At 50.6% G+C, this 24,299-nt stretch overlaps 1 protein-coding gene across 1 annotated transcript; it reads left to right on the forward strand.

The window, feature by feature from the left end:
• The first annotated feature begins 7,265 nt into the window (after positions 1–7,265).
• Positions 7,266–8,299, forward strand: LOC109761670 (pectinesterase inhibitor 28). Its single transcript, XM_020320492.4, has one exon. The coding sequence runs from the start codon at positions 7,418–7,420 to the stop codon at positions 8,066–8,068; it is 651 nt and encodes a 216-aa protein (XP_020176081.1). The 5' UTR covers positions 7,266–7,417; the 3' UTR covers positions 8,069–8,299.
• The last annotated feature ends 16,000 nt before the right edge of the window (positions 8,300–24,299 follow it).

Consider the following 24,299-nt stretch of genomic DNA (forward strand, 5'->3'; position numbering starts at 1 on the left):
GGGGGGGGGGGGGGGGGGTACGTGGAAATTGTCCTTAATTCCCGCCCCATCCCACCTCAATTCCCTTGCCCTCCAATCAAATAATGGATTATCTATTTTTTTGAGGGAACTACGGCGGGCACGGCCAGCCTGAACTCATTTTATTGATTTTGTTTTACATAGTATTTACAGAGAAGGCGAGAGGGGGATAGGAAGAAATAAAAATGCTAGGGACTAAGCTACATCCAGTCGGGACAACATAATCCCCCAGTCAATCAGAGTTTGTTTCCGGGCCTCATTAGCACATCTGCTTGACCAAAAGAAGATTTCTTGAGCTGCATGACGGAGAACAGCTCCCAATGATTCCACCTCATTTTTGAAAATTTTGGCGTTCCTTCTTTTCCAGATACTCCAGAGGATAGCCATGATTACAGTGTTGCGGGTCTTGCATGTAAGCTGTGGATTTCGCAGGTTGTGTATAGTCGCGCAATCAGCAGGAGCAATGTTTAGAGAGTCGACGACCGTCCAGACCTCAAAGGCCGTTGGGCAGTGTAATAGCATGTGAGAAGTTGATTCAGTTTCCGAGCAGAATGGGCAGGAGTCAGAGTCTGACAGACTTCTTCGGGATCGACGCTCGTTGGTGAACAAGCATCCTCGGTGCGCCAAACAACCTGCATCGGTTAGTCGCGTAATTCTTCCCCCAGATGAAGTATGCGAACAGATCCTCTGGCCGAGAGGCAAAAGCCGCTTCATATAATGGATTATATGTCACGCACACCTTAAATTCTTATTCCTTACCTCTAATACCCCCAACCAAAAAGGCTGTTAAGCAAATTAACAAGGGGATCTTCTTGGGCAAAACGCAATGAACTAGTTAAAGCGACTGCCCACATACTCGAGTAGTATAGTAGTACATACGATTCTCGAACAAGCATTACGCCGTCGATTAGGCACGAAAAGATCAAAGAGGTCCAATATAAGCACTACCAGAATGTACTCGAATCTACCAAAGCATGCATGCAGTTAACCAGCTGGCCTAAAGGTTAGAAATGTTCTTAGTTAGTTGCTACCACTACCATGGTAGTACTACACTTGTAAGTTAGCACTCAATCAAGTGCCTAACCTAATACTCCTAGCTAGATACTTGATGCCTACGTTACGGGCCTAATTAGGCTGTCGTGGTAGCAACAGCAACAGCACGCATGGGCGCGTTAACTCGTTCGAGAGAAAACTCGATCGTCCGACGTACATTTCGTCGTGTTTCTTTGACGACGATTTCAATTACTTTGAGGAACCCTGCCGGATTCTGCCAACTGCCAACTCCCCTTTCTATGCAATAGTCAAACGCTTTCTCGGCTAGTGGCCGAGTAGGAGTAGCTGACGGGGCGAAGAAGCAGGCAGGAAACCAGCCCAGCTGGGGTTCCATTCCACCTACAGTCAACACGTCTATACGTGTAGCTGCGAAAGGAGTTCCGAAACCACTAACTCGATCCCCATCCACCTTTCTTCTGGCATGGCATGTCAAGCCAAGTCCTGGTCTCTCAGCAACGCAGGCCATTTTGGGGTTTCAAAAAAGACTCACACATACAACTTTTTTTTTTTTTGAGAATCACTGGGGAAGAGTCCCTCCACGTGAATATATTACTCAAAGTGGCCAATACGTCAGGAGAGTGATCCAGTTTATAAGGGAAACCAAATCGAAAACCTAAAACAAGTTGACCCGTTTATAAGGGAAACCGGGCCGAAAACCGTACAACAAGGTTACAAGGAGAAGAGAAGAACAAGACACCCAACAAGGGCGGGACCTAGCTAGCAGACTAAAAGGACCATCACCACGGCAGACACAAATAGTTATGGGGTGTTGTCGAGGGATCACAATACTGAGACTTTGCGAGGAACCTAACGCATCGCATTGCGTGCATACCGAGCCCCACGGCACAACTGAGGAGCAACCACAACCAACGAGTGCGAAAAGCACGAACCTTGACTGGGTGCCCCGCCACGGAAGATCGGAACGATTAACAATTTCGGGAGGCATCTAGCGCCATCAAAGAGCAAAGATGAACCAAGACATCACCAAAAGCACGACGCTCGCCGCAATACATCGGCCGCCAAGGGAGAGTCTTGAGCATGCATAACGAGACACCTTCACGAGGGGGAAAACAGATGGCCGCCCTGCGGCGCCAAAGGCACCGCCACCAAACCCCAGAGAACACCACCAAACAACCACCGTCGACTCCAAGCCAGTCGCACCACCACCACCACCACCATTGGACCCTCCGACTGTTCCCAACTTGGCCACACCACCATCACCACCAAACGCTGCACCCTCAACCACACGCAGGCACAGAAGCCGCCGTTTGGGTCTCCAAGATGACGCCTCCAGGGAGGTAGTGCCGACAAGGACACAAGACCGTCATCCGATCCGACAAGCCAGATCTTAGGTTTTCACCCGGATACCACAAAACAAAGTACTGCAGGTGCTGGAGCTCCACAACGACACCTCCTACGAGGAAAACGATGTCCACAGACAACATTGCCGCCGACATCGACATAGTCGATGCAAGGTTCTCACCCGGAGTTTGAGCACATACTTACAGCAAGACGACAGTTGACCACCACCACCATCGGGCCCCTCCGAGACGAAGAAGCACATGAATCGTCGCAACCAACCGCTCCCCGCGGAGACCGCATACGGCCAAATATCAGCACTAGGCACTGGAACCACCAATGGTCGTCCGAACGCAGGGCCACCGGACGCAGCGCGAGCCGCCGAACCTAACCGAGCACCATGCCGGCGAGGAGCAGAGGAGCGCTGCCCGAGGCCAGGAACCACCATGGTCCCGGGATGCATCCAAACATGAGGAGCACGAACACGCCCCACGCGCGCCACCGTGCACCTACCGGAGACCAGATCCGAAACGCCATAGCACTGACCAAAGGCGGGGGAGATCGAAAACCGGCGCAACAGTCCACCAAGCACCACCAACAACACCCACCGCCACCAGCCTCCACCACTCCCGCCTCCACCACCCAGCAACACCACCTCCCCGGCTGACCCCACCTGGCGGCCCAGCCAACACCGGCCGGATCTGGGAAGGTAGCCCCAGATCCGCCCCCGCCCCAGACCAGTCAGCGCTCGAGCAAGCAGCGACGGGTCGCCGCACACAGGGGGGCGGGACTGGCCGGCAGGGACACCGGGACGACGCCGACGAGCGCTGCCTCCGCCCGCCTTCGAGGCCAGGCGCCCGATCCAATCTGACGCAGCTTGTCATCCCTCCTCTGACGAAACGGTGGCCGCACGGTGGAGGAGAAGCGCCTCGCCGCCGCCATGCCCGGAGCACGCGCGGCCTTTGCCGGCGGCGAGACTGGGTGTGAGGGAGGGAGGGGAGCGGCGGTGCGAACAGGGGCGCCCCCCCCCCCCCCCCCCCCCGTGTCGCCAGAGGAGGGGCGACGCGGGGGGGGGGGGATGAGATGATTTTCCATCACAACTTAATTTAACCGTCAGTGTTTTCACTAAACCAATCAATCCAAATGGTTTTTGTGGGTTCGTGGTCAAAGTTGGAGAAATCTAATTAAGTGACACGTATTTTCTAGTTGGCGTACGTACTGCTGGATAATGGATACTGAATGCACGGGAGAAACTACATATATGTGCATCTGTCTGCAGATCAGGCCATCAGGGGGACCGGTCTGCGTACGCTGATGCGGGAGCCGGCCATCCAACCATAGGTTCATACATTTCAAATTGGATTTTAACAAACCGGAAGAAATTCATACAAAAACGACGGAATTCGGCAAAGTTCGGACATAATTATACTCCCTCAGTTATAAAATAAGCGTCTCAACTTTGTACTAACTTTCATACAAAGTTGTTTTAAGCTTGAGACACTTAGGGGGTGTTCGGTTTCAGGGACTTTTTTATGTTGGGAGTAGAAAAAGTCCCTAGCAAACCAAACAGGGTGGAACTTTTTGCTAAAAGTCCTTAGAAGCACCTCCTTGAGAGTCTTTTTCAAAAAGTTCTAGGGACTAGAAAAAGTCCTAGGACTAGAGAACCAAGCACCACCTTATTTTGGGACGGAGAAAGTCAAAAATAGCCCGCAACACTAAAAGTAATTATAGAAGTAGCACAATTCATCCATGTAAATATCTCTGGCACAACGATAGTTCAAATTCAACGAGGTAACCGGATGTTCAACAAGTTTTTTGAAATCATTTACTCCAAATTCAACGATACTAGAGCTTGAAACTGGCATATGTGGTCCCACACAAATTGCCCTTTGAGCTTCATCTATATGTGCGTGAATGGTCTGCCCTCGGTCATGTAGTACGTCATGATAGCGTGTGCAGGCTACATAGCGTGTACATCAACATTGAGTAAATAAATGAATTAACCAACATATAGAGTAATAGAAAGCAACACTTATGATCTCTATGGCTGATGTGCCCAATGGCCACCTTGTCTCCACTTGGTGAAGCACCGCAAAATTTGGTGATGGAGTTGTAGATGGTGTACCATCGATGCATTAGCGACTTCACATTGCCTGCATATTATAGGGCGCCATGTTATTTCGCCCATGAAACGAAGCATGCAAGCTTTACTAAAAGATGGGGCCCTTGTTCATGCCTACAAAGTCCTCAGAAACGGCCAACCACACATCGCACAACAACTTATCCTCGTCCACTAAGTACCCCTCCATCATGCTTCTCTAGAAAACAACAAGAAGTTAAAAAAAAGCTCAATGACATTTGACCGAACACTTGCCGGGAGCGGTGCCCGCCATGGACTGCGTAGGCAAGTATGCGGAGGGTACCTGCCTGTGAAGGGATTCCTGGGTGGACATCGGTGTAGCCCAAGGCCGACAGTCTTGTGGGTGGGGTATGCAGACATCCGAGGATGCCTGGGCGGCGGCCAGAGAGGTACAACGGCGGAAACGGACGGCGAGGGTGCAGATGAAAGAATGGGGGGAGCAATCGTGGACTAGAAAAAAGGGACCAGGAGGAGGATTTTAGTGGGCCTAGGGGGCGACTCCCGCAAAGCCTTACCCCCCCCCCCCCCCCCCCCCCCGCGGAGTTTGCGTCCAGTTTGCGGTAAAAAAAAGACGCCTGGACCAACCCGCAGACGATACAGGACCGCATTGGATGGAAAAACACGTCCGGACAGCGCGATCCGAACAAATGCGGGCGGATTGAGGGTCTACGTTGGAGATGCCCTTACAAAAGTGCTATTTGTTTCATGGGTGTATATGCACCCGATATGTGAAAATGTTATTGATTAAAAAAATAAAAAATCAGAAGTTCTTTTTAATAAACTTGACTTTCTTTTTGCAGTATGTAGTGTGTTGCGAATAAAAAATCACCGTTGACTTCATGGAAAAAAAAACAAAATCTATTGCTATATACAAGTCACTGTTGACACTTTTTTGCCTATTATTTTTTTTGCCCTGAAGTCAACGTGGTTTTTCTTTTGTGGAACTTTTTTTATGAGCACAATGGAAGGTCAGGTTTATTTCAACAATATTTTCAAATTTTCTTGATTTTTTTATTTTACTAATTTTCTGGAACCAGACGTCCATATCCTTAGTTACATGGATATTTTTGTAGCACACGGTTAAAATTGAAATGTCCAGCGCCTGACAAAAAAATTCCCCTGAAAAGGGGATTAAGTATATTTGTCGTGGAGTGAGCACTGACATTATCGTTGTTATCAACAAGCTAGGGCTCATACACGCACGAGAAACATGTACAGTCCTACAGCAGCGAAATTAAATATAAGTGGAATACCAACGGCAAGAGTACTTTTTCTTAGTAGCAGTGCACAATGTCATCAGTTGCTACTTGTCGAGACCAATTTAAATAACCCGTTTACTTCCAAAACAAGCCAATATCATCGAGTGGGTTGTTAGTGCACTGCAATATAAGAGGAAACAACATGTGTCCATGTATATTAGTAGTGTACTCATAGTGTCCCACTCCAAGGAATTACTAGCCCCACAACAAGGATTTTCTTTCTACTAGATATATATAGTGGAGCATCCGGTCTAGCTAGATTTTGTCTAAGCTATACCACCCAAGTTATTTGCACACTTCTAAACATTTAGTATTTCTTATTTTTCGCCTTCACATCACAAAAATCTTTAAAGTGTCCATTCCACAATCACATTTTCTAGTTACGTATTAGTAAAACCTCAGTAAACTTGGGAGTTACAGAAGGAGATGAAAAATAAACAAGGGTAGCTATTTGTACGAGTCCAAGGATTTTTTGGGTCCTAGTGACTTCTCTTCCTAGGATCTATAGGATCTAGACCATTGCTGTCATGGAGATTGGACCCGCTCCATATACAGATATAAATTGGGTAGAAGTATCGGCTATTTGGCATCGATGCTTGGTAAGAGGATAAATAGTTTCACTGCCAAGCTACAAAATTTAGAAATAAAAAACTAAATTCGAGAGCAAGTGTTGCGGTAACCATCTAAGTTTTAGGTATTTTACTGTTTATCTTCTCCAAACAGCCTACACCTAGGGGTGGTGTTGACTCCACCCCTGGTGTCGGCCAAAACAAAGACGGGAGCCTGCACTCGTGTAAGTGATCCTTATCCTCGGCACATGCATGTGGACCCATGCACGTGCCGAGGACAATGATCATCTTGGCATTGAAAGACTCAACTCTGCATTTGTTTATATTCTCGTAATTAGGTGGTGTTTCAATTTTATTGTAAGACTACTAATTATATTTGTACATGACACACATTTAGGCCTAGGTCTATTAACAACATCCCTTGCAATTTCATCTTACAAAGTACTGAAAATCATGAGAGTTTATCGCTCAAGCTACGCCAGCCCCCGGCGTAACCCACCACTAGCTCCGCCACTGCTGACGATCATGTGCAATAACAAAAAAGTGACCAAAGCATGCCATCTAATAGTACTACTACCTCCGTCCGGAATTATTTGACGCTGAAATGGATGTATCTAAATGTAGGTCTACATACCTCCATTTCAGCGTAGGACGGGGTATATGTTTTCGACAAGCCAATCTTTCTTTTTTATGAAATGCAGCAGCACTCTGACCCAGCAGGGTCATCTAGGAAAATAAAAATGGAGGTGAGAAAGAGAAGAAGAGAGGAAGCATATGGCATGGTGGACTGCTCCACTTGACCACCAACAAAACATAATTAGGCTGATTGGAAGTCAATTTTGGCAACCATAAGGATGGACATGTAGTAGACTGGCCAGGTAATCCCACCTCCTCCTCCTATAAAACCCCATCATCCCAGTGCCTTCTCTCCCACCAACACAAGCAAACAGCACCTACAGCACACACGCTCCTCACTCTCCAAAGACAGTCATAACAAGAAGCAGCTTCTCCTTTTCCACAGAGCCACGAACATCTCACAGCGAGAAGCTAGCTGCCTTCTTCGTAGCAGTTTCCAGTTAATGGCGCCAACAATGGCCATCACCACCGCCACCCTGGTGCTCCTCGTAGCCACCCTCCTCGCGCCCAGCGCTCTCGGCTCCCGCTCCGGCCCGTCCTCGCACCACGGCCACGGTGGCCACGCCAAGCACTCCCCGCCGCCGTCGCCGCCGCCCGCGCCAGCCGCCCCGGTGGCCGCGGCGCTGGTCCGCACCACCTGCAACTCCACCGCCTACTACGACCTCTGCGTGGCCGCGCTCGCCGCGGACCCCTCCAGCACCACCGCCGACGTGCGCGGCCTCTCGGCCATCGCCGTCTCCGCGGCCGCCTCCAACGCCTCGGCCTCCGCGGCCGCGCTCGGCGCCAACGTGACCGCGCAGGGCGGCGCCGCCGTCGACGGCACCGTGCAGGCGCTGCTCCGGACCTGCTCCGCCAAGTACGGCGAGGCGCGGGACGCGCTGGCCGCCGCGAGGGGCTCCATCGCGCAGCAGGACTACGACTACGCCGCCGTCTACGTCGGCGCCGCCGCGGAGTACCCGCAGGTGTGCAAGGCGCTGTTCCGGCGCCAGAGGCCCGGGGCGTACCCGGCCGACCTCGCCGCCAGGGAGGAGGCGCTCAAACAGCTCTGCTCTGTCTCGCTCGACATCATCTCCCTCCTCAGCGCAACCAGCTGAAGCAAAGCTGCAACGAACCAATATACCCATATACTATGACCCGATGCCTACTGCGCACAAGCTATTTCGTAAATTAATTAAGGATGTAACCACAAGTACGTATAGTTGTAACTAGTGTAGCGTACGTGTAATGACACGTGCTAAGTCTCCTTACGTTTTTGCTACTATATACTAAGTGCAGTGTACTCAGTTAACTACTACTAATAATATTGATGAGACAATTTGATAGCAGCGCCAAGGTTGTGAGCCCGCTCCTTCCCTAGCCCGCTCCTCCCCAAGCTGCGCCGCCGGCCACTCCAGCCCCGGCGCCCAGCCATCCGGCGGAGGCCACTCCGGCCCCGTCGTCCACACACCTCGCTAGGCCCGTCTCCTAGGCCATGGCCTCCTCCCCTCTATCCGGTCGACCTCGCGAGAGACGCTGGCTCGAGGCCAGCCTCTCCCCGTCGAGCTCTTCCGGCCCGCCACCCTCCTACCGCCAGGTGCTCTGTTCCACACCTCCCCGCCCCGCCCGCTCGGCGCGTCCCCCGCTCGGAGATCCACAGGGTCCACCGGGATCCTTTCCCGCCGCCGCCACCACAGGCTTCCTGGGAGGTGGTCCGCGGGCGCAAGCGCCCCCCGCTCTCGCCGTGCTCGCCGGCCTGATGGTGCGCGCCGCCCCCGCCCCCCGGCCTGCCCCTGCGGCGGAGTGTCCGCGCTGTTTCAGCACGGAGCACCCGCGCAACGAGTGGCGCCGCGACATCCGGTGCTCTCGTTGCCGGTTCTACGGTCACCTCCGCCGCAACTGCACCAACCCCCCCTACCGCCCCTCCCCGCCGGCGAAACGTGCTCGTCAGGTTTCCCCCTCCCCCTCCGCTCCCGTCGAGCCCAGCGCGTGCTCTGGCGCCAGCGTCGCGGGGTCCTGCCGGCCCGCGTCCTCCGGGTCGGGCAGTGCCCTCTCCGCGTCGTCCGCCTCCGCGCCTCGCTCCGCATCCCCCGCCTCCCCGGCGAGATCCAGCACCCCCTCCGGCTCCCCGGTGTGGTCCAGCTCCGCCGCCGCCTCCCCGGCGGCCTTGGGCTCGTCCGCGCCTCTGTCCGGTCACCCCTCTCGCCGCCCGGTGATGTCGCTCTGTTTACTGCCACGCTCTGCTGAGCTCGTTGCGGCGGAGCTGGAGCTGTAGCAGCTCTCGCTCGTCGCCACCCTCGCCGGCAACCGTTCTGGGATCTCCTGTTCCGAGCTCGCCGCCGCGCTTCGGGAGCGTTTCCTCCTCCCGCCGGACGCCCTCTCCGTCCATCGCCACCAACCTGAACCGTTCCTCCTCCGGTTCTCTGACCCAGCCGCACGCGCCCGCGTCGCCGCCGGAAACGCGCGCTTCCCGCGGTTCCGGCTCATCCTCCATCCCTGGAGCAGCCTGGCAGGTGCGGAGCCTGTCGACCTTCTCTTCCGCGTGGACATCGAGATGACCGGCATCCCGGACCATGCCTGGCACCGCTCCTCTGCTGAGATGCTGCTTGCTCCATTCTGTGAGATTGAGCACCTGGCTCCGGAAACTCGCGATGGCTCCGACCGGTCCGCGTTCCGGCTGTCGGCTTGGACGAACAACCCCGACGCCATCCCGCGGCAGGCTGAGCTCTTCCTCCAGGAGCCCGACGCGGTGCTCCCTGATGCCAACCCCGCGGTGCCCGAGCGTTTCGCGATGCGCGTCCTCCGCCGCCCGGTGCGTATCTTCGTCACGGAGACCGCTGACTACCGGCGCCCCGCTCCCCCTTCTTCCTAGGCTGGCCATGGCGACGGCGATGCTGCCCCTGGCTTAAAAGTCACTCTTTGAATAGTTTTTCAGACCGTTAAGTTGTCAATCTTGCGGCGACGATTCTCCGCCCTTGCCAGAGCCCTGGCCTAGGCGGCATCAGTTCCCGCACCGTTCGGGGAACTCCGGCGATTCTGGCGCTCGTCATGCGCCGGGCGGCAGCGGCGTGGTGCTGCTCCACCACCTGCACGCGTCTGGGCCGGCGTGCTTGGGCCCCACCCCTCGGATGCCCCTGCACGGCCGTACGGTGGCATGGCCCATCGAATCTCTTTTCCTGCAGCGGATAAAGCGCTTGTGCCCCGTTTGGAGTCTTCTGCCTGCGTTGCGTCGCAGCAACCCATCCTGCCGTTGGCCTCCCGACCAACCGCGGCTTCGCCTGCCCCGTCACGCACGGATCCCGAACCTGATTCCCCTCGGCCCTCCCGATCCTGCGAGACAGCCTGTCCTGCGGAGCGCGCCTTTTCGCCCCGGGACAGCTGTTCCCCCCTGGTAAGTGCGGAGCGTGCTGTAGACCCTTCCGCCGTGGGGGCCACCTGCTCCTCGCACGAGCCTATGGCGCCAGTTGTCCTGATGCTTTGCGCGCCCGACGACCAGTCCAACCTGGGCACGGATCCCCGCGAGCCTGACCCCCCATCCTCCGCGGTCGCTTTTCCGCTTTTAGCGTCGGGTTCTGCGCGTGCTTCTGATTCGCTGCATGCCCCGCCATCCCCCTGCGCCGCGGATTTCTCCACCCCCGCGCCTCCGCTTATGGACAACCACGAGATGGGGGCCACTTCAGGCGCGGATCCCAGCGCCTCCAGTGCCTGCCCATCGGATCTGGTGGGGCTGCTGCATGGGCGCGTCCCATCTGTGCATGCGCCCCCCTTCCCCTGCTGGCCTGGGCGGTTTCCTGATTCCTCTACTGCAAACCCCCAACCCGCTGCTTCCCACCCCTCCGCCGCAGTCGCGACGTAGGCGTAATGTGCTACCGCCTAACTTCACCCCGAGACGCAGTAACAGAATTGCCTTGACTGACCAGGGCCTCAACTCCGAGCTTAGGGCCAAGCGGGTTCTCCTTAAGCGGCTCGGCCTACTCACAGACGATCAGCCGCTCTCGGACAGCATCCTGCAGCAATACGCTCGTCTTTTCGAGCGACCGCTGGCTGCAGAGACCGTCCAGGCCCTGGCGGACTTCTACGGGTGGCAAATTCCAGCTGCTACGGCAGACTGCGGCGTCTCCTGCTCGCGCCTCATCATGGCTTGAGCCCGCTCCCTCCGCCCCTCTCTCCCTAGGAACCTAACCTGTTTTGTTATGTATCAGAACCTTAAGATTTTTTTCTGGAACGTTCGTGGTCTCAACTGCCCGGCCAGACGCTCGGCCGTTCGCTCTGTGGTCGCCTCGGTCTCTCCGAGTGTAGTCTGTATCCAGGAGTCCAAGCTCGCAGCTGTTTCCCCTTCCATGGTTGCTGAGACGTGCGGGGCTGCCTACCAGGACTTCTTCGTCCTACCCGCTGATGGGACGCGTGGTGGCATTATTTTGGCTTGGAGACGCGACGAGATCTCGTTGTCCTCCCCTGACGTTGGCCTATACCACGTCACTGCCCTTGCCACGGTGCCTGGGCAGGAGGAGCACTGGTGGTTATCCGGTGTCTACGGGCCTCATCGCCATGAGGACAAGCCGGCCTTTCTCGAGGAACTCCGCGACGCCCGCTCTCTCTGCGCTGGCCCTTGGCTCATTGGCGGCGATTTCAACCTCATTGCCACGGCCTTGGACAAGAGCAACGACCGGTTGCACCGTGGGGCCATGAATAGATTCCGTCGTTTTATCGCTGACGAGGAACTTCGGGACATCTACCTTCACGGACGGCGGTATACTTGGTCGAGTGAGCGTGACTCGCCGACCCTTGAGCGCATTGACAGAGTTATGTGCACCTCTGGCTGGGCTGCAGAGCACCCTTCCTGCTTCCTGCGCTGCCTTTCTTCCGCCACTTCCGATCATGCGCCACTTTTGCTTGATTGCACCCCGCGCGCCCCGGGGCCCCGTAGGTTTCACTTTGAGAGGTTTTGGTCGAAAATGGAAGGCTTTCACCAGATTGTGGCCAATGCCTGGGAGTCTGGCCCGGCTGACGCGGACCCTTTCCGGCGCGTTTATGCTCGTCTCAAGTCCACCACCAAGGCGCTGCAAAGTTGGAGTGCGCGCCACATTGGTCACGTGGCGCTTCAGCTGTCCGTGGCCCGCGAGCTCATTGCGCGGCTGGACATGGCGCAGGACTTCCGGTCGCTGCTCCCCACCGAGGCCTGGCTCCGGCGACGTCTTAAGTCAGCCTACCTAGGGCTGGCGTCCCTCGATCGGTCCATTGCGCGTCAGCGCGTCCGCTGCTCCTGGCTTCAGGCCGGCGAGACCAACACCGCCTTCCTCCGGGTGCGAGCGGCGCACCGGAAGCAACGCTCCAGGATCCTATCGTTGCATGTGAACGGCCAGGAAATATCAGACCATGGAGACATGACCGAGGCAATCTATGACCACTTCTTGGCTGCGCTGGGCACTCCTGACTCCCGCGTGTTCACCCAGGACCTTGATGGCTTAGATCCTCGCACTTACGACTTGGTTGGATTGGATGCCACGTTCTCAGAGGACGAGATCTGGACGGCGATCAAGTCGCTGCCATCCGGCAAGTCGCCCGGGCCTGATGGTTTTTCTGCGGAGTTTCTCTGCGCGTGCTGGGATATCATCAAGCCTGACATTTGTGCCCTGTTCGCCAAGCTCTACTCCCTCAATGGCAGGGGCTTCCAGAAGCTCAATGAGGCTTTCATCACGTTGCTCCCCAAGCGCCCAGATGCGGCCTGTATTGCGGACTACCACCCCATCAGCCTTATTCACATCATCGCCAAGCTTGTGGCCAAGGTCCTCTCCCTGCGTCTCGCCCCGCGCCTCGGCGACATGATCTCGACGAACCAGAGCGCCTTCATCTCCGGAAGATGCATCCACGATAACTTCCTCCTCGTGCAACAAACAGCGTGCCGCCTCCATAACCTCAAGCTGTCCCGTGTCATGCTCAAGTTGGACATTGCCCGCGCGTTTGATTCGGTCTCTTGGCCCTTCCTCCTCAACATCCTGCAACATCTGGGTTTTGGCCCACGGTGGAGGGAGTGGATCTCCATCCTCCTCGGCACGGCAAGTACACGGGTCCTCCTTAATGGCAGCGCCGGGCCCCCTATTGCGCACCACAAGGGGCTCCGTCAGGGCGACCCTGTTTCCCCCATGCTGTTTGTGCTGGTCATCGACGTCCTGGATCGGCTCCTCCAGCAGGCCGTCGCCGACGGCGTCCTCCGACGCCTTACCCCACGCCACATGGCATCCATCATTTCCCTTTATGCTGATGATGTCGTCGTCTTCTGTCACCCGGACGAGCACGATCTCACCGTGGTCTGCGAGCTCCTTCGGGTATATGGCGCCGTCTCAGGCCTCCACACGACCTTTGCGAAGTGCTCTGCTTCCCCGATCCAATGCTCTCCGGAGGACCGCGCCGCTATCCATCGCGGCCTTGCCTGCCCGATCGTGGATTTCCCCACCAAATACCTTGGCCTGCCCCTTTCTATCAGGAAGATCTCCTCCGCCGCGCTCCAACCCTTCATTGACAAGCTCGAACGCAAGTTATCGCCTTGGTGGGCTTCCTTGCTCTCCAAAGGTGAGAGGCTGGCGCTTGCTCGCCACGTCCTCGGGGCCATGCCGCTGCACATCATGATGGTCATGGCTCTCACTCCTCCCATCCTCAAGCAGCTGAACCGATTGGTCCGTTCTTTTCTCTGGCGCGGACGCAAGGAGGCCAATGGAGGCCATTGTCTCGTCAATTGGAGCACGGTCTGCCGCCCTATTTCGCTTGGAGGCCTTGGCATCCCTGACTTCCAGCGCGCCGGGATTGCGCTCCGGACTCGTTGGCTTTGGCTCCAAGCTACAGATCCTTCCCGGCCTTGGCACCACCTGCACATGCCGAGCTGCCTTGAGACCAAGGCCATCTTCCGTGCTTCCACGTCGTGGGCCCTCGGAGACGGCCGCTCCTGCCGCTTCTGGGTTGACCCCTAGCTCGAGGGCAGGTCTGTTGCGGAGCTTGCCCCGCTAATCTTCGACAAGGTGTCGAGACGTCGGCGCAAGATCACTTCGGTCCGCGATGCCCTTGCCGATCGCTCCTGGGTGCGGGACATCTCTGGGTCCTTGGGGCCGGCGGCTCTGGTTCAGTACGTCCACCTTTGGCAGCGGTTGCGTCAGGTTACTCTCTCGGACTCCCCAGACTCGCTCTCGTGGCGATGGACTTCGAATGGCGCATACTCTGCGAGCTCCTACTACAGCGCCATGTTCTTCGGCTCCATCGAGCTCCCCTACTGGCGGCTCATCTGGCACCCTTGGGCTCCTCTTTGGGTGAAGATCTTCTTCTGGCTCGCGCTCTGGGATCGGTGCTGGATGGCGGAGCGCCTTGCCAGGCACGGCCTCCCCCATGGTTCCGTTTGCCCCCTCTGCGACCAGGCTCCGGAAACCATGGCTCACCTCCTCTCGGGCTGTCAATTCTCTAGACAGGTTTGGTACGACTCCCTCGCTTGGTGTCGGTTGCCGGCATCGGCCCCAACCGCGGACACCCCATTCATCGATTGGCTGGCCGCTTCGGCTGCCACCACACCCGCTTGCCTACGGCATGGTTTCACCACCCTGGCCTTGCTCATCGCATGGGAGATTTGGAAGCAATGGAACGCTTGTGTCTTTGACGCCGCCCGGCCTTCCATCTCTAGGACCTTGGCGACGATCAGGGAGGAAGCCCGCGGCTGGGCTCATGCTGGCGCCCGAGGACTCGGCCTCATCCTGCCCGACGAGTAGTTCCTTTTATGCTTTGGGGATGCATACACCCCTTTCTGTTGTATGCATAACCTCCTGACTCACGCCGCGCTGCGTGATCGTGCTCGTCAGAGGCTGTTCCTGTAATTGCTGTTAACACTCTTTTCTACCTATCAATGCAATGATACGCAAGCCTTTTGCGTATTCGCGAAAAAAAGAAGAAAAAAAATATTGATGAGACATTTGTTGAATTCTGGTACTTGATCATATTTATTTGGGGACTAAAATAGTTCAAAAAAGTAAAAATAACAGTATATATGGAGCAGGAACTACCTGTTTATCTATTTTACTTTTCATAATAAGTACTCCCACCGTCTCAAAATAAGTGTCCGGCGGGAGTAGATCTTTGAACTTTTTCTAAAACCTATTCACCTACTTTGTTTCAATTCACAGTATTTATATTATGTGCAATGTTACCAACATGTATCTGTCGTCTCTCAGAAAAAAAACATGTATCTATTGGCTTGGTTCGATGATACTAGTGCAGATGCATGTCTAGATCCGGGTGATACCTCAGCCGATATACTTAGTGTGGTTGCCAATCTCCATCGTACACGACGGTCTACTATTATAGCGATTCAACAAGATTTGTTTCTCTACAAGTTCGACGTTGTACAACTTCAGTTTTGACAAGATTTTTTTTTCAAATGGAGGCAAAAGATTTGCCTCATATATTAAAGAAGAGGAGAGAGAGTTTGTTACAACATTGACAAGATTTTGAGTCATATAGTCGTAGTTATTATGCCCCCTTTGTCTAGGGTCATTTATGTGTGTATGAGTTCAAATACCCTATAACTGGTCATATCCAATGTTCTACTAATTTAATATAAACAAAAATTGAGTTTAAAAAACATGTATCTATTTGCATATTGCCCATGTTTCAAAATACAGCGACCAATATTTTGTCCCATCAAGACAAGTCTTTAACCAATATTTACCCCGTTAATAAGTGGCTTGCATAGTACAAAATCACAGTCATGATAAATATTTCGGAAACAAATCTAGTGACATCAATTGCATGTCACATGAACCACACATTAACAAATCAACTATTGGTCAAAATTTTGTCTTATTGAGACAAAATATTGTTAGGGAACGTAGTAATTTCAAAAAATTTCCTACGCACACGCAAGATCATGGTGATGCATAGCAACGAGAGGGGAGAGTGTTGTCCACGTACCCTTGTAGACCGAAAGCGGAAGCGTTAACACAACGCGGTTGATGTAGTCGTACGTCTTCACGATCCGACCGATCAAGTACCGAACGTACGGCACCTCCGAGTTCAGCACACGTTCAGCTCGATGACGTCCCTCGAACTCCGATCCAGCCGAGTGTTGAGGGAGAGTTTTGTCAGCACGACGGCGTGGTGACAATGATGATGTTCTACCGACGCAGGGCTTCGCCTAAGCACCGCTACGATATTATCGAGGTGTAATATGGTGGAGGGGGGCACCGCACACGGCTAAGAGATCAATGATCAATTGTTGTCTCTATGGGGTGCCCCCCTGCCCCCGTATATAAAGGAACAAGGGGGAGGCCGCCGGCCAAGGAGGAGGGCGCGCCAAGGGGGGAGTCCTACTCCCACCCTTTCCTTGTTGGAATAGGAGAAGGGAAGGGAGAAGGAGAAAGAAGGAAGGGGGCGCCCCCCCTCCCTAGTCCAATTCGGACTAGTCCATGGGGAGGGGTGCGGCCACCCTTTGGGGCCTTTCTCTCCTTTCCCATATGGCCCATTAAGGCCCAATACGAATTCCCGTAACTCTCCGGTACTCCGAAAAATACCCGAATCACTCGGAACCTTTCCGAAGTCCGAATATAGTCGTCCAATATATCGATCTTTACGTCTCGGCCATTTCGAGACTCCTCGTCATGTCCCCGATCTCATCTGGGACTCCGAACTCCTTCGGTACATCAAAACACATAAACTCATAATATAACCGTCATCGTAACGTTAAGCGTGCGGACCCTACGGGTTCGAGAACTATGTAGACATGACCGAGACACCTCTACGGTCAATAACCAATAGCGGAACCTGTATGCTCATATTAGCTCCCACATATTCTACAAAGATCTTTATCGGTCAGACCGCATAACAACATACATTGTTCCCTTTGTCATCGGTATGTTACTTGCCCGAGATTCGATCGTCGGTATCTCAATACCTAGTTCAATCTCGTTACCGGCAAGTCTCTTTACTCGTTCCGTAATACATCATCCCACAACTAGCTCATTAGTTGTAATGCTTGCAAGGCTTATAGTGATGTGCATTACCGAATGGGCCTTGAGATACCTCTCCGACAATCGGAGTGACAAATCCTAATCTCGAAATACGCCAACCCAACAAGTACCTTCGGAGACACCTGTAGAGCACCTTTATAATCACCCAGTTACGTTGTGACGTTTGGTAGCACACAAAGTATTCCTCCGGTAAACAGGAGTTGCATAATCTCATAGTCATAGGAACATGTATAAGTCATGAAGAAAGCAATAGCAACATACTAAACGATCGAGTGCTAAGCTAACGGAATGGGTCAAGTCAATCACATCATTCTCCTAATGATGTGATCCCGTTAATCAAATGACAACTCATGTCTATGGCTAGGAAACATAACCATCTTTGATCAACGAGCTAGTCAAGTAGAGGCATACTAGTGACACTCTGTTTGTCTATGTATTCACACATGTATCAAGTTTCCGGTTAATACAATTCTAGCATGAATAATAAACATTTATCATGATATAAGGAAATAAATAATAACTTTATTATTGCCTCTAGGGCATTTTTCCTTCAGTCTCCCACTTGCACTAGAGTCAATAATCTAGTTCACATCGTCATGTGATTTAACATCAATTGTTCACATCACCATGTGATTAATACCCATAGTTCACATCGTCAAGTGACCAACACCCAAAGGGTTTACTAGAGTCAGTAATCTAGTTCACATCGCTATGTGATTAACACCCAAAGAGTACTAAGATGTGATCATGTTTTGCTTGTGAGATAATTTTAGTCAACGGGTCTGTCACATTCAGATCCGTAAGTATTTTGCAAATTTCTATGTCTACAATGCTCTACACGGAGCTACTCTAGCTAATTGCTCCCACTTTCAATATGTATCTAGACCGAGACTTAGAGTCATCTAGATTAGTGTCAAAACTTGCATCGACGTAACCCTTTACGACGAACCTTTTGTCACTTTCATAATCGAGAAACATATCCTTATTCCATTTAAGGATAATTTTGTCCGTTGTCCAGTGATCTACTCCTAGATCACTATTGTACTCCCTTGCGAAAATCAGTGTAGGGTATACAATAGATCTGGTACACAGCATGGCATACTTTATAGAACCTATGGCCGAGGCATAGGGAATGACTTCCATTCTTTTTCTATCTTCTGTCGTGGTCGGGCTTTGAGTCTTACTCAATTTCACACCATGTAACACAGGCAAGAAACTCTTTCTTTGACTGTTCCATTTTGAACCACTTCAAAATCTTGTTAAGGTATGTACTCATTGAAAAAACTTATCAAGCGTCTTGATCTATCTCTATAGATCTTGATGCTCAATATGTAAGCAGCTTCACCGAGTTCTTTCTTTGAAAAACTCCTTTCAAACACTCCTTTATGCTTTGCGGAATAATTCTACATTATTTCCGATCAACATTATGTCATTTACATATACTTATCAGAAATGCTGTAGTGCTCCCACTCACTTTCTTGTAAATACAGGCTTCACCGCAAGTCTGTATAAAACTATATCCTTTGATCAACTTATCAAAGCGTATATTCCAACTCCGAGATGCTTGCACCAGTCCATAGATGGATCGCTGGAGCTTGCATATTTTGTTAGCACCTTTAGGATTGACAAAACCTTCTAGTTGCATCATATACAACTCTTCTTTAATAAATCCATTAAGGAATGCAGTTTTGTTTATCCATTTGTCAGATTTCATAAAATGCGGCAATTGCTAACATGATTCGGACAGCCTTAAGCATCGCTACGGGTGAGAAGGTCTCATCGTAGTCAATCCCTTGAACTTGTCGAAAACCTTTCACAACAAGTCGAGCTTTATAGACAGTAACATTACCGTCAGCGTCAGTCTTCTTCTTGAAGATCCATTTATTTTCAATGGCTTGCCGATCATCGGGCAAGTCAACCAAAGTCCATACTTTGTTCTCATACATGGATCCCATCTCGGATTTCATGGCCTCAAGCCATTTTGCGGAATTTGGGCTCACCATTGCTTCTTCATAGTTCGTAGGTTCATCATGGTCTAGTAACATAACCTCCAGAACAGGATTACCGTACCACTCTGGTGCGGATCTTACTCTGGTTGACCTACGAGGTTCAGTAATAACTTGATCTGAAGTTTCATGATCATCATCATTAACTTCCTCACTAATTGGTATAGGCGTCACAGAAACTGGTTTCTGCGATGAACTACTTTCCAATAAGGGAGCAGGTACAATTACCTCATCAAGTTCTACTTTCCTCCCACTCACTTCTTTCGAGAGAAACTCCTTCTCTAGAAAGGATCCATTTTTAGCAACGAATGTCTTGCCTTCGGATCTGTGATAGAAGGTGTACCCAACTGTCTCCTTTGGGTATCCTATGAAGACACATTTTTCCGATTTAGGTTTGAGCTTATCAGGATGAAACTTTTTCACATAAGCATCGCAACCCCAAACTTTAAGAAACGACAACTTTGGTTTCTTGCCAAACCACAGTTCATAAGATGTCGTCTCAACGGATTTAGATGGTACCCTAGTTAACGTGAATGCAGCTGTCTCTAATGCATAACCCCAAAACGATAGTGGTAGATCGGTAAGAGACATCATATATCACACCATATCTAATAAAGTACGGTTACGATGTTCGGACACACCATTACACTTTGGTGTTCCAGGTGGCGTGAATAGTGAAACTATTTCACATTGTTTTAACTGAAGGCCAAACTCGTAACTCAAATACTCTTCTCCACGATCAGATCGTAGAAACTTTATTTTTTTGTTACGATGATTTTCCACTTCACTCTGAAATTATATGAACTTTTCAAATGTTTCAGACTTCTGTTTCATTAAGTAGATATACCCATATCTGCTCAAATCATCTGTGAAGGTCAGAAAATAATGATACCTGCTATGAGCCTCAATATTCATCGGACCACATACATCTGTATGTATGATTTCCAACAAATCTGTTGCTCTCTCCATAGTTCCGGAGAACGGCGTTTTAGTCATCTTGCCCATGAGGCACGGTTCGCAAGCATCAAGTGATTCATAATCAAGTGATTCCAAAATCCCATCAGTATGGAGTTTCCCCATGCGCTTTACACCAATATGACCTAAACGGCAGTGCCACAAATAAGTTGCACTATCATTATTAACTTTGCATCTATTGGCTTCATTATTATGAATATGTGTATCACTATGATCGAGATCCAACAAACCATTTTATTGGGTGTATGACCATAGAAGGTTTTATTCATGTAAACAGAACAACAATTATTCTCTAATTTAAATGAATAACCGTATTGCAACAAACATGATCAAATCATATTCATGCTCAACACAAACACCAAATAACACTTATTTAGTTTCAACACTAATCCCGAAAGTATAGGGAGTGTGCGATGATGATCATATCAATCTTGGAATTACTTCCAACACACATCGTCACCTTGCCTTTTACTAGTCTCTGTTTATTCTGCAACTCCCGTTTCGAGTTACTACTCTTAGCAACTGAACCAGTATCAAATACCGAGGGGTTGCTATAAACACTAGTAAAGTACACATCAATAACATGTATATACAATATACCTTTGTTCACTTTGCCATCCTTCTTATCCACCAAATAGTTGGGTAGTTCCGCTTCCAGTGACCAGTCCCTTTGCAGTAGAAGCACTTAGTCTCAGGCTTAGGACCAGACTTAGACTTCTTCACTTGAGCAGCAACTTGCTTGCCGTTCTTCTTGAAGTTCTCCTTCTTCCCTTTGCCCTTTTCTTGAAACTAGTGGTCTCGTCAACCATCAACACTTTATGTTTTTCTTGATTTCTACCTTCGTCGATTTCAGCATCACGAAGAGCTCGGAAATTATTTTCGTCATCCCTTGCATACTGTAGTTCATCATGAAGTTCTACTAACTTGGTGATGGTGACTAGAGAATTCTGTCAATCACTATTTTATCTGGAAGATTAACTCCCACTTGATTCAAGCGATTGTAGTACCCAGACAATCTGAGCACATGCTCAATGCTTGAGCTATTCTCCTCCATCTTTTAGCTATAGAGCTTGTTGGAGACTTCATATCTCTCAACTCGGGTATTTGCTTGAAATATTAACTTCAACTCCTGGAACATCTCATATGGTCCATGACGTTCAAAACGTCTTTGAAGTCCCGATTCTAAGCCGTTAAGCATGGTGCATTAAACTATCAAGTAGTCATCATATTGAGCTAGCCAAACGTTCATAACGTCTGCATCTGCTCCTGCAATAGGTCTGTCACCTAGCGGTGCATCAAGGACATAATTTTTCTGTGCAGCAATGAGGATAATCCTCAGATCACGGATCCAATCCGCATCTTTGCTACTAACATCTTTCAACATAATTTTTCTCTAGGAACATATCAAAAATAAACACAGGGAAGCAACAACGCGAGCTATTGATCTACAACATAATTTGCAAAATACTATCAGGACTAAGTTCATGATAATTTAAGTTCAATTAATCATATTACTTAAGAACTCCCACTTAGATAGACATCCCTCTAATCCTCTAAGTGATCACGTGATCCATATCAACTAAACCATGTCCGATCATCATGTGAGATGGAGTAGTTTCAATGGTGAACATCACTATGTTGATCATATCTACTATATGATTCACGCTCGACCTTTCGGTCTCCGTGTTCCGAGGCCATATCTGCATATGCTAGGCTCGTCAAGTTTAAACTGAGTATTCCGCGTGTGCAACTGTTTTGCACCCGTTGTATTTGAACGTAGAGCCTATCACACCCGATCATCACGTGGTGTCTCAGCACGAAGAACTTTCACAACGGTGCATACTCAGGGAGAACACTTTTATCTTGAAATTTTAGTGAGAGATCATCTTATAATGCTACCGTCAATCAAAGCAAGATAAGATGCATAAAAGATAAACATCACATGCAATCAATATAAGTGATATGATATGGCCATCATCATCTTGTGCTTGTGATCTCCATCTCTGAAGCACTGTCATGATCACCATCGTCACCGGCGCGACACCTTGATCTCCATCGTAGCATCGTTGTCGTCTCGCCAACTATTGCTTTTACGACTATCGCTACCGCTTAGTGATAAAGTAAAACAATTACATGGCGATTGCATTTCATACAATAAAGCGACAACCATATGGCTCCTGCCAGTTGCCGATAACTCGGTTACAAAACATGATCATCTCATACAATAAAATATAGCATCATGTCTTGACCATATCACATCACAACATGCCCTGCAAAAACAAGTTAGACGTCCTCTACTTTGTTGTTGCAAGTTTTACGTGGCTGCTACGGGCTTAGCAAGAACCGTTCTTACCTACGCATCAAAACCACAACGATAGTTTGTCAAGTTGGTGCTGTTTTAACCTTCGCAAGGACCGGGCATAGCCACACTCGGTTCAACTAAAGTGAGAGAGACAGACACCCGCCAGTCACCTTTAAGCAACGAGTGCTCGCAACGGTGAAACCAGTCTCGCGTAAGCGTACGCGTAATGTCGGTCCGGGCCGCTTCATCTCACAATACCGCTGAACCAAAGTATGACATGCTGGTAAGCAGTATGACTTATATCGCCCACAACTCACTTGTGTTCTACTCGTGCATAACATCAACGCATAAAACCTGGCTCGGATGCCACTGTTGGGGAATGTAGTAATTTCAAAAAATTTCCTACGCACACGCAAGATCATGGTGATGCATAGCAACGAGAGGGGAGAGTGTTGTCCACGTACCCTCGTAGACCGAAAGCGGAAGCGTTAACACAACGCAGTTGATGTAGTCGTACGTCTTCACGATCCGACCGATCAAGTACCGAACGTACGGCACCTCCGAGTTCAGCACACGTTCAGCTCGATGACGTCCCTCGAACTCCGATCCAGCCGAGTGTTGAGGGAGAGTTTCGTCAGCACGACGGCGTGGTGACAATGATGATGTTCTACCGATGCAGGGCTTCGCCTAAGCACCGCTACGATATTATCGAGGTGTAATATGGTGGAGGGGGGCACCGCACACGGCTAAGAGATCAATGATCAATTGTTGTCTCTATGGGGTGCCCCCTGCCCCCGTATATAAAGGAGCAAGGGGGAGGCCGCCGGCCAAGGAGGAGGGCGCGCCAAGGGGGAGTCCTACTCCCACCGGGAGTAGGACTCCTCCTTTCCTTGTTGGAATAGGAGAAGGGAAGGGAGAAGGAGAAAGAAGGAAGGGGGCGCCCCCCTCCCTAGTCCAATTCGGACTAGTCCATGGGGAGGGGTGCGGCCACCCTTTGGGGCCTTTCTCTCCTTTCCCGTATGGCCCATTAAGGCCCAATACGAATTCCCGTAACTCTCCGGTACTCCGAAAAATACCCGAATCACTCGGAACCTTTCCGAAGTCCGAATATAGTCGTCCAATATATCGATCTTTACGTCTCGGCCATTTCGAGACTCCTCGTCATGTCCCCGATCTCATCCGGGACTCCGAACTCCTTCGGTACATCAAAACACATAAACTCGTAATATAACCGTCATCGTAACGTTAAGCGTGCGGACTCTACGGGTTCGAGAACTATGTAGACATGACCGAGACACCACTCCGGTCAATAACCAATAGCGGAACCTGGATGCTCATATTGGCTCCCACATATTCTACGAAGATCTTTATCGGTCAGACCGCATAACAACATACGTTGTTCCCTTTGTCATCGGTATGTTACTTGCCCGAGATTCGATCGTCGGTATCTCAATACCTAGTTCAATCTCGTTACCGGCAAGTCTCTTTACTCGTTCCGTAATACATCATCCCGCAACTAGCTCATTTGTTGTAATGCTTGCAAGGCTTATAGTGATGTGCATTACCGAGTGGGCCCTGAGACACCTCTCCGATAATCGGAGTGACAAATCCTAATCTCGAAATACGCCAACCCAACAAGTACCTTCGGAGACACCTGTAGAGCACCTTTATAATCACCCAGTTACGTTGTGACGTTTGGTAGCACACAAAGTGTTCCTCCGGTAAACGGGAGTTGCATAATCTCATAGTCATAGGAACATGTATAAGTCATGAAGAAAGCAATAGCAACATACTAAACGATCGAGTGCTAAGCTAACGGAATGGGTCAAGTCAATCACATCATTCTCCTAATGATGTGATCCCGTTAATCAAATGACAACTCATGTCTATGGCTAGGAAACATAACCATCTTTGATCAACGAGCTAGTCAAGTAGAGGCATACTAGTGACACTCTGTTTGTCTATGTATTCACACATGTATCAAGTTTCCGGTTAATACAATTCTAGCATGAATAATAAACATTTATCATGATATAAGAAAATAAATAATAACTTTATTATTGCC

This window comes from Aegilops tauschii, chromosome 7 (genome assembly GCF_002575655.3).
Source record: "Aegilops tauschii subsp. strangulata cultivar AL8/78 chromosome 7, Aet v6.0, whole genome shotgun sequence".
Classification (NCBI taxonomy): domain Eukaryota; kingdom Viridiplantae; phylum Streptophyta; class Magnoliopsida; order Poales; family Poaceae; genus Aegilops; species Aegilops tauschii.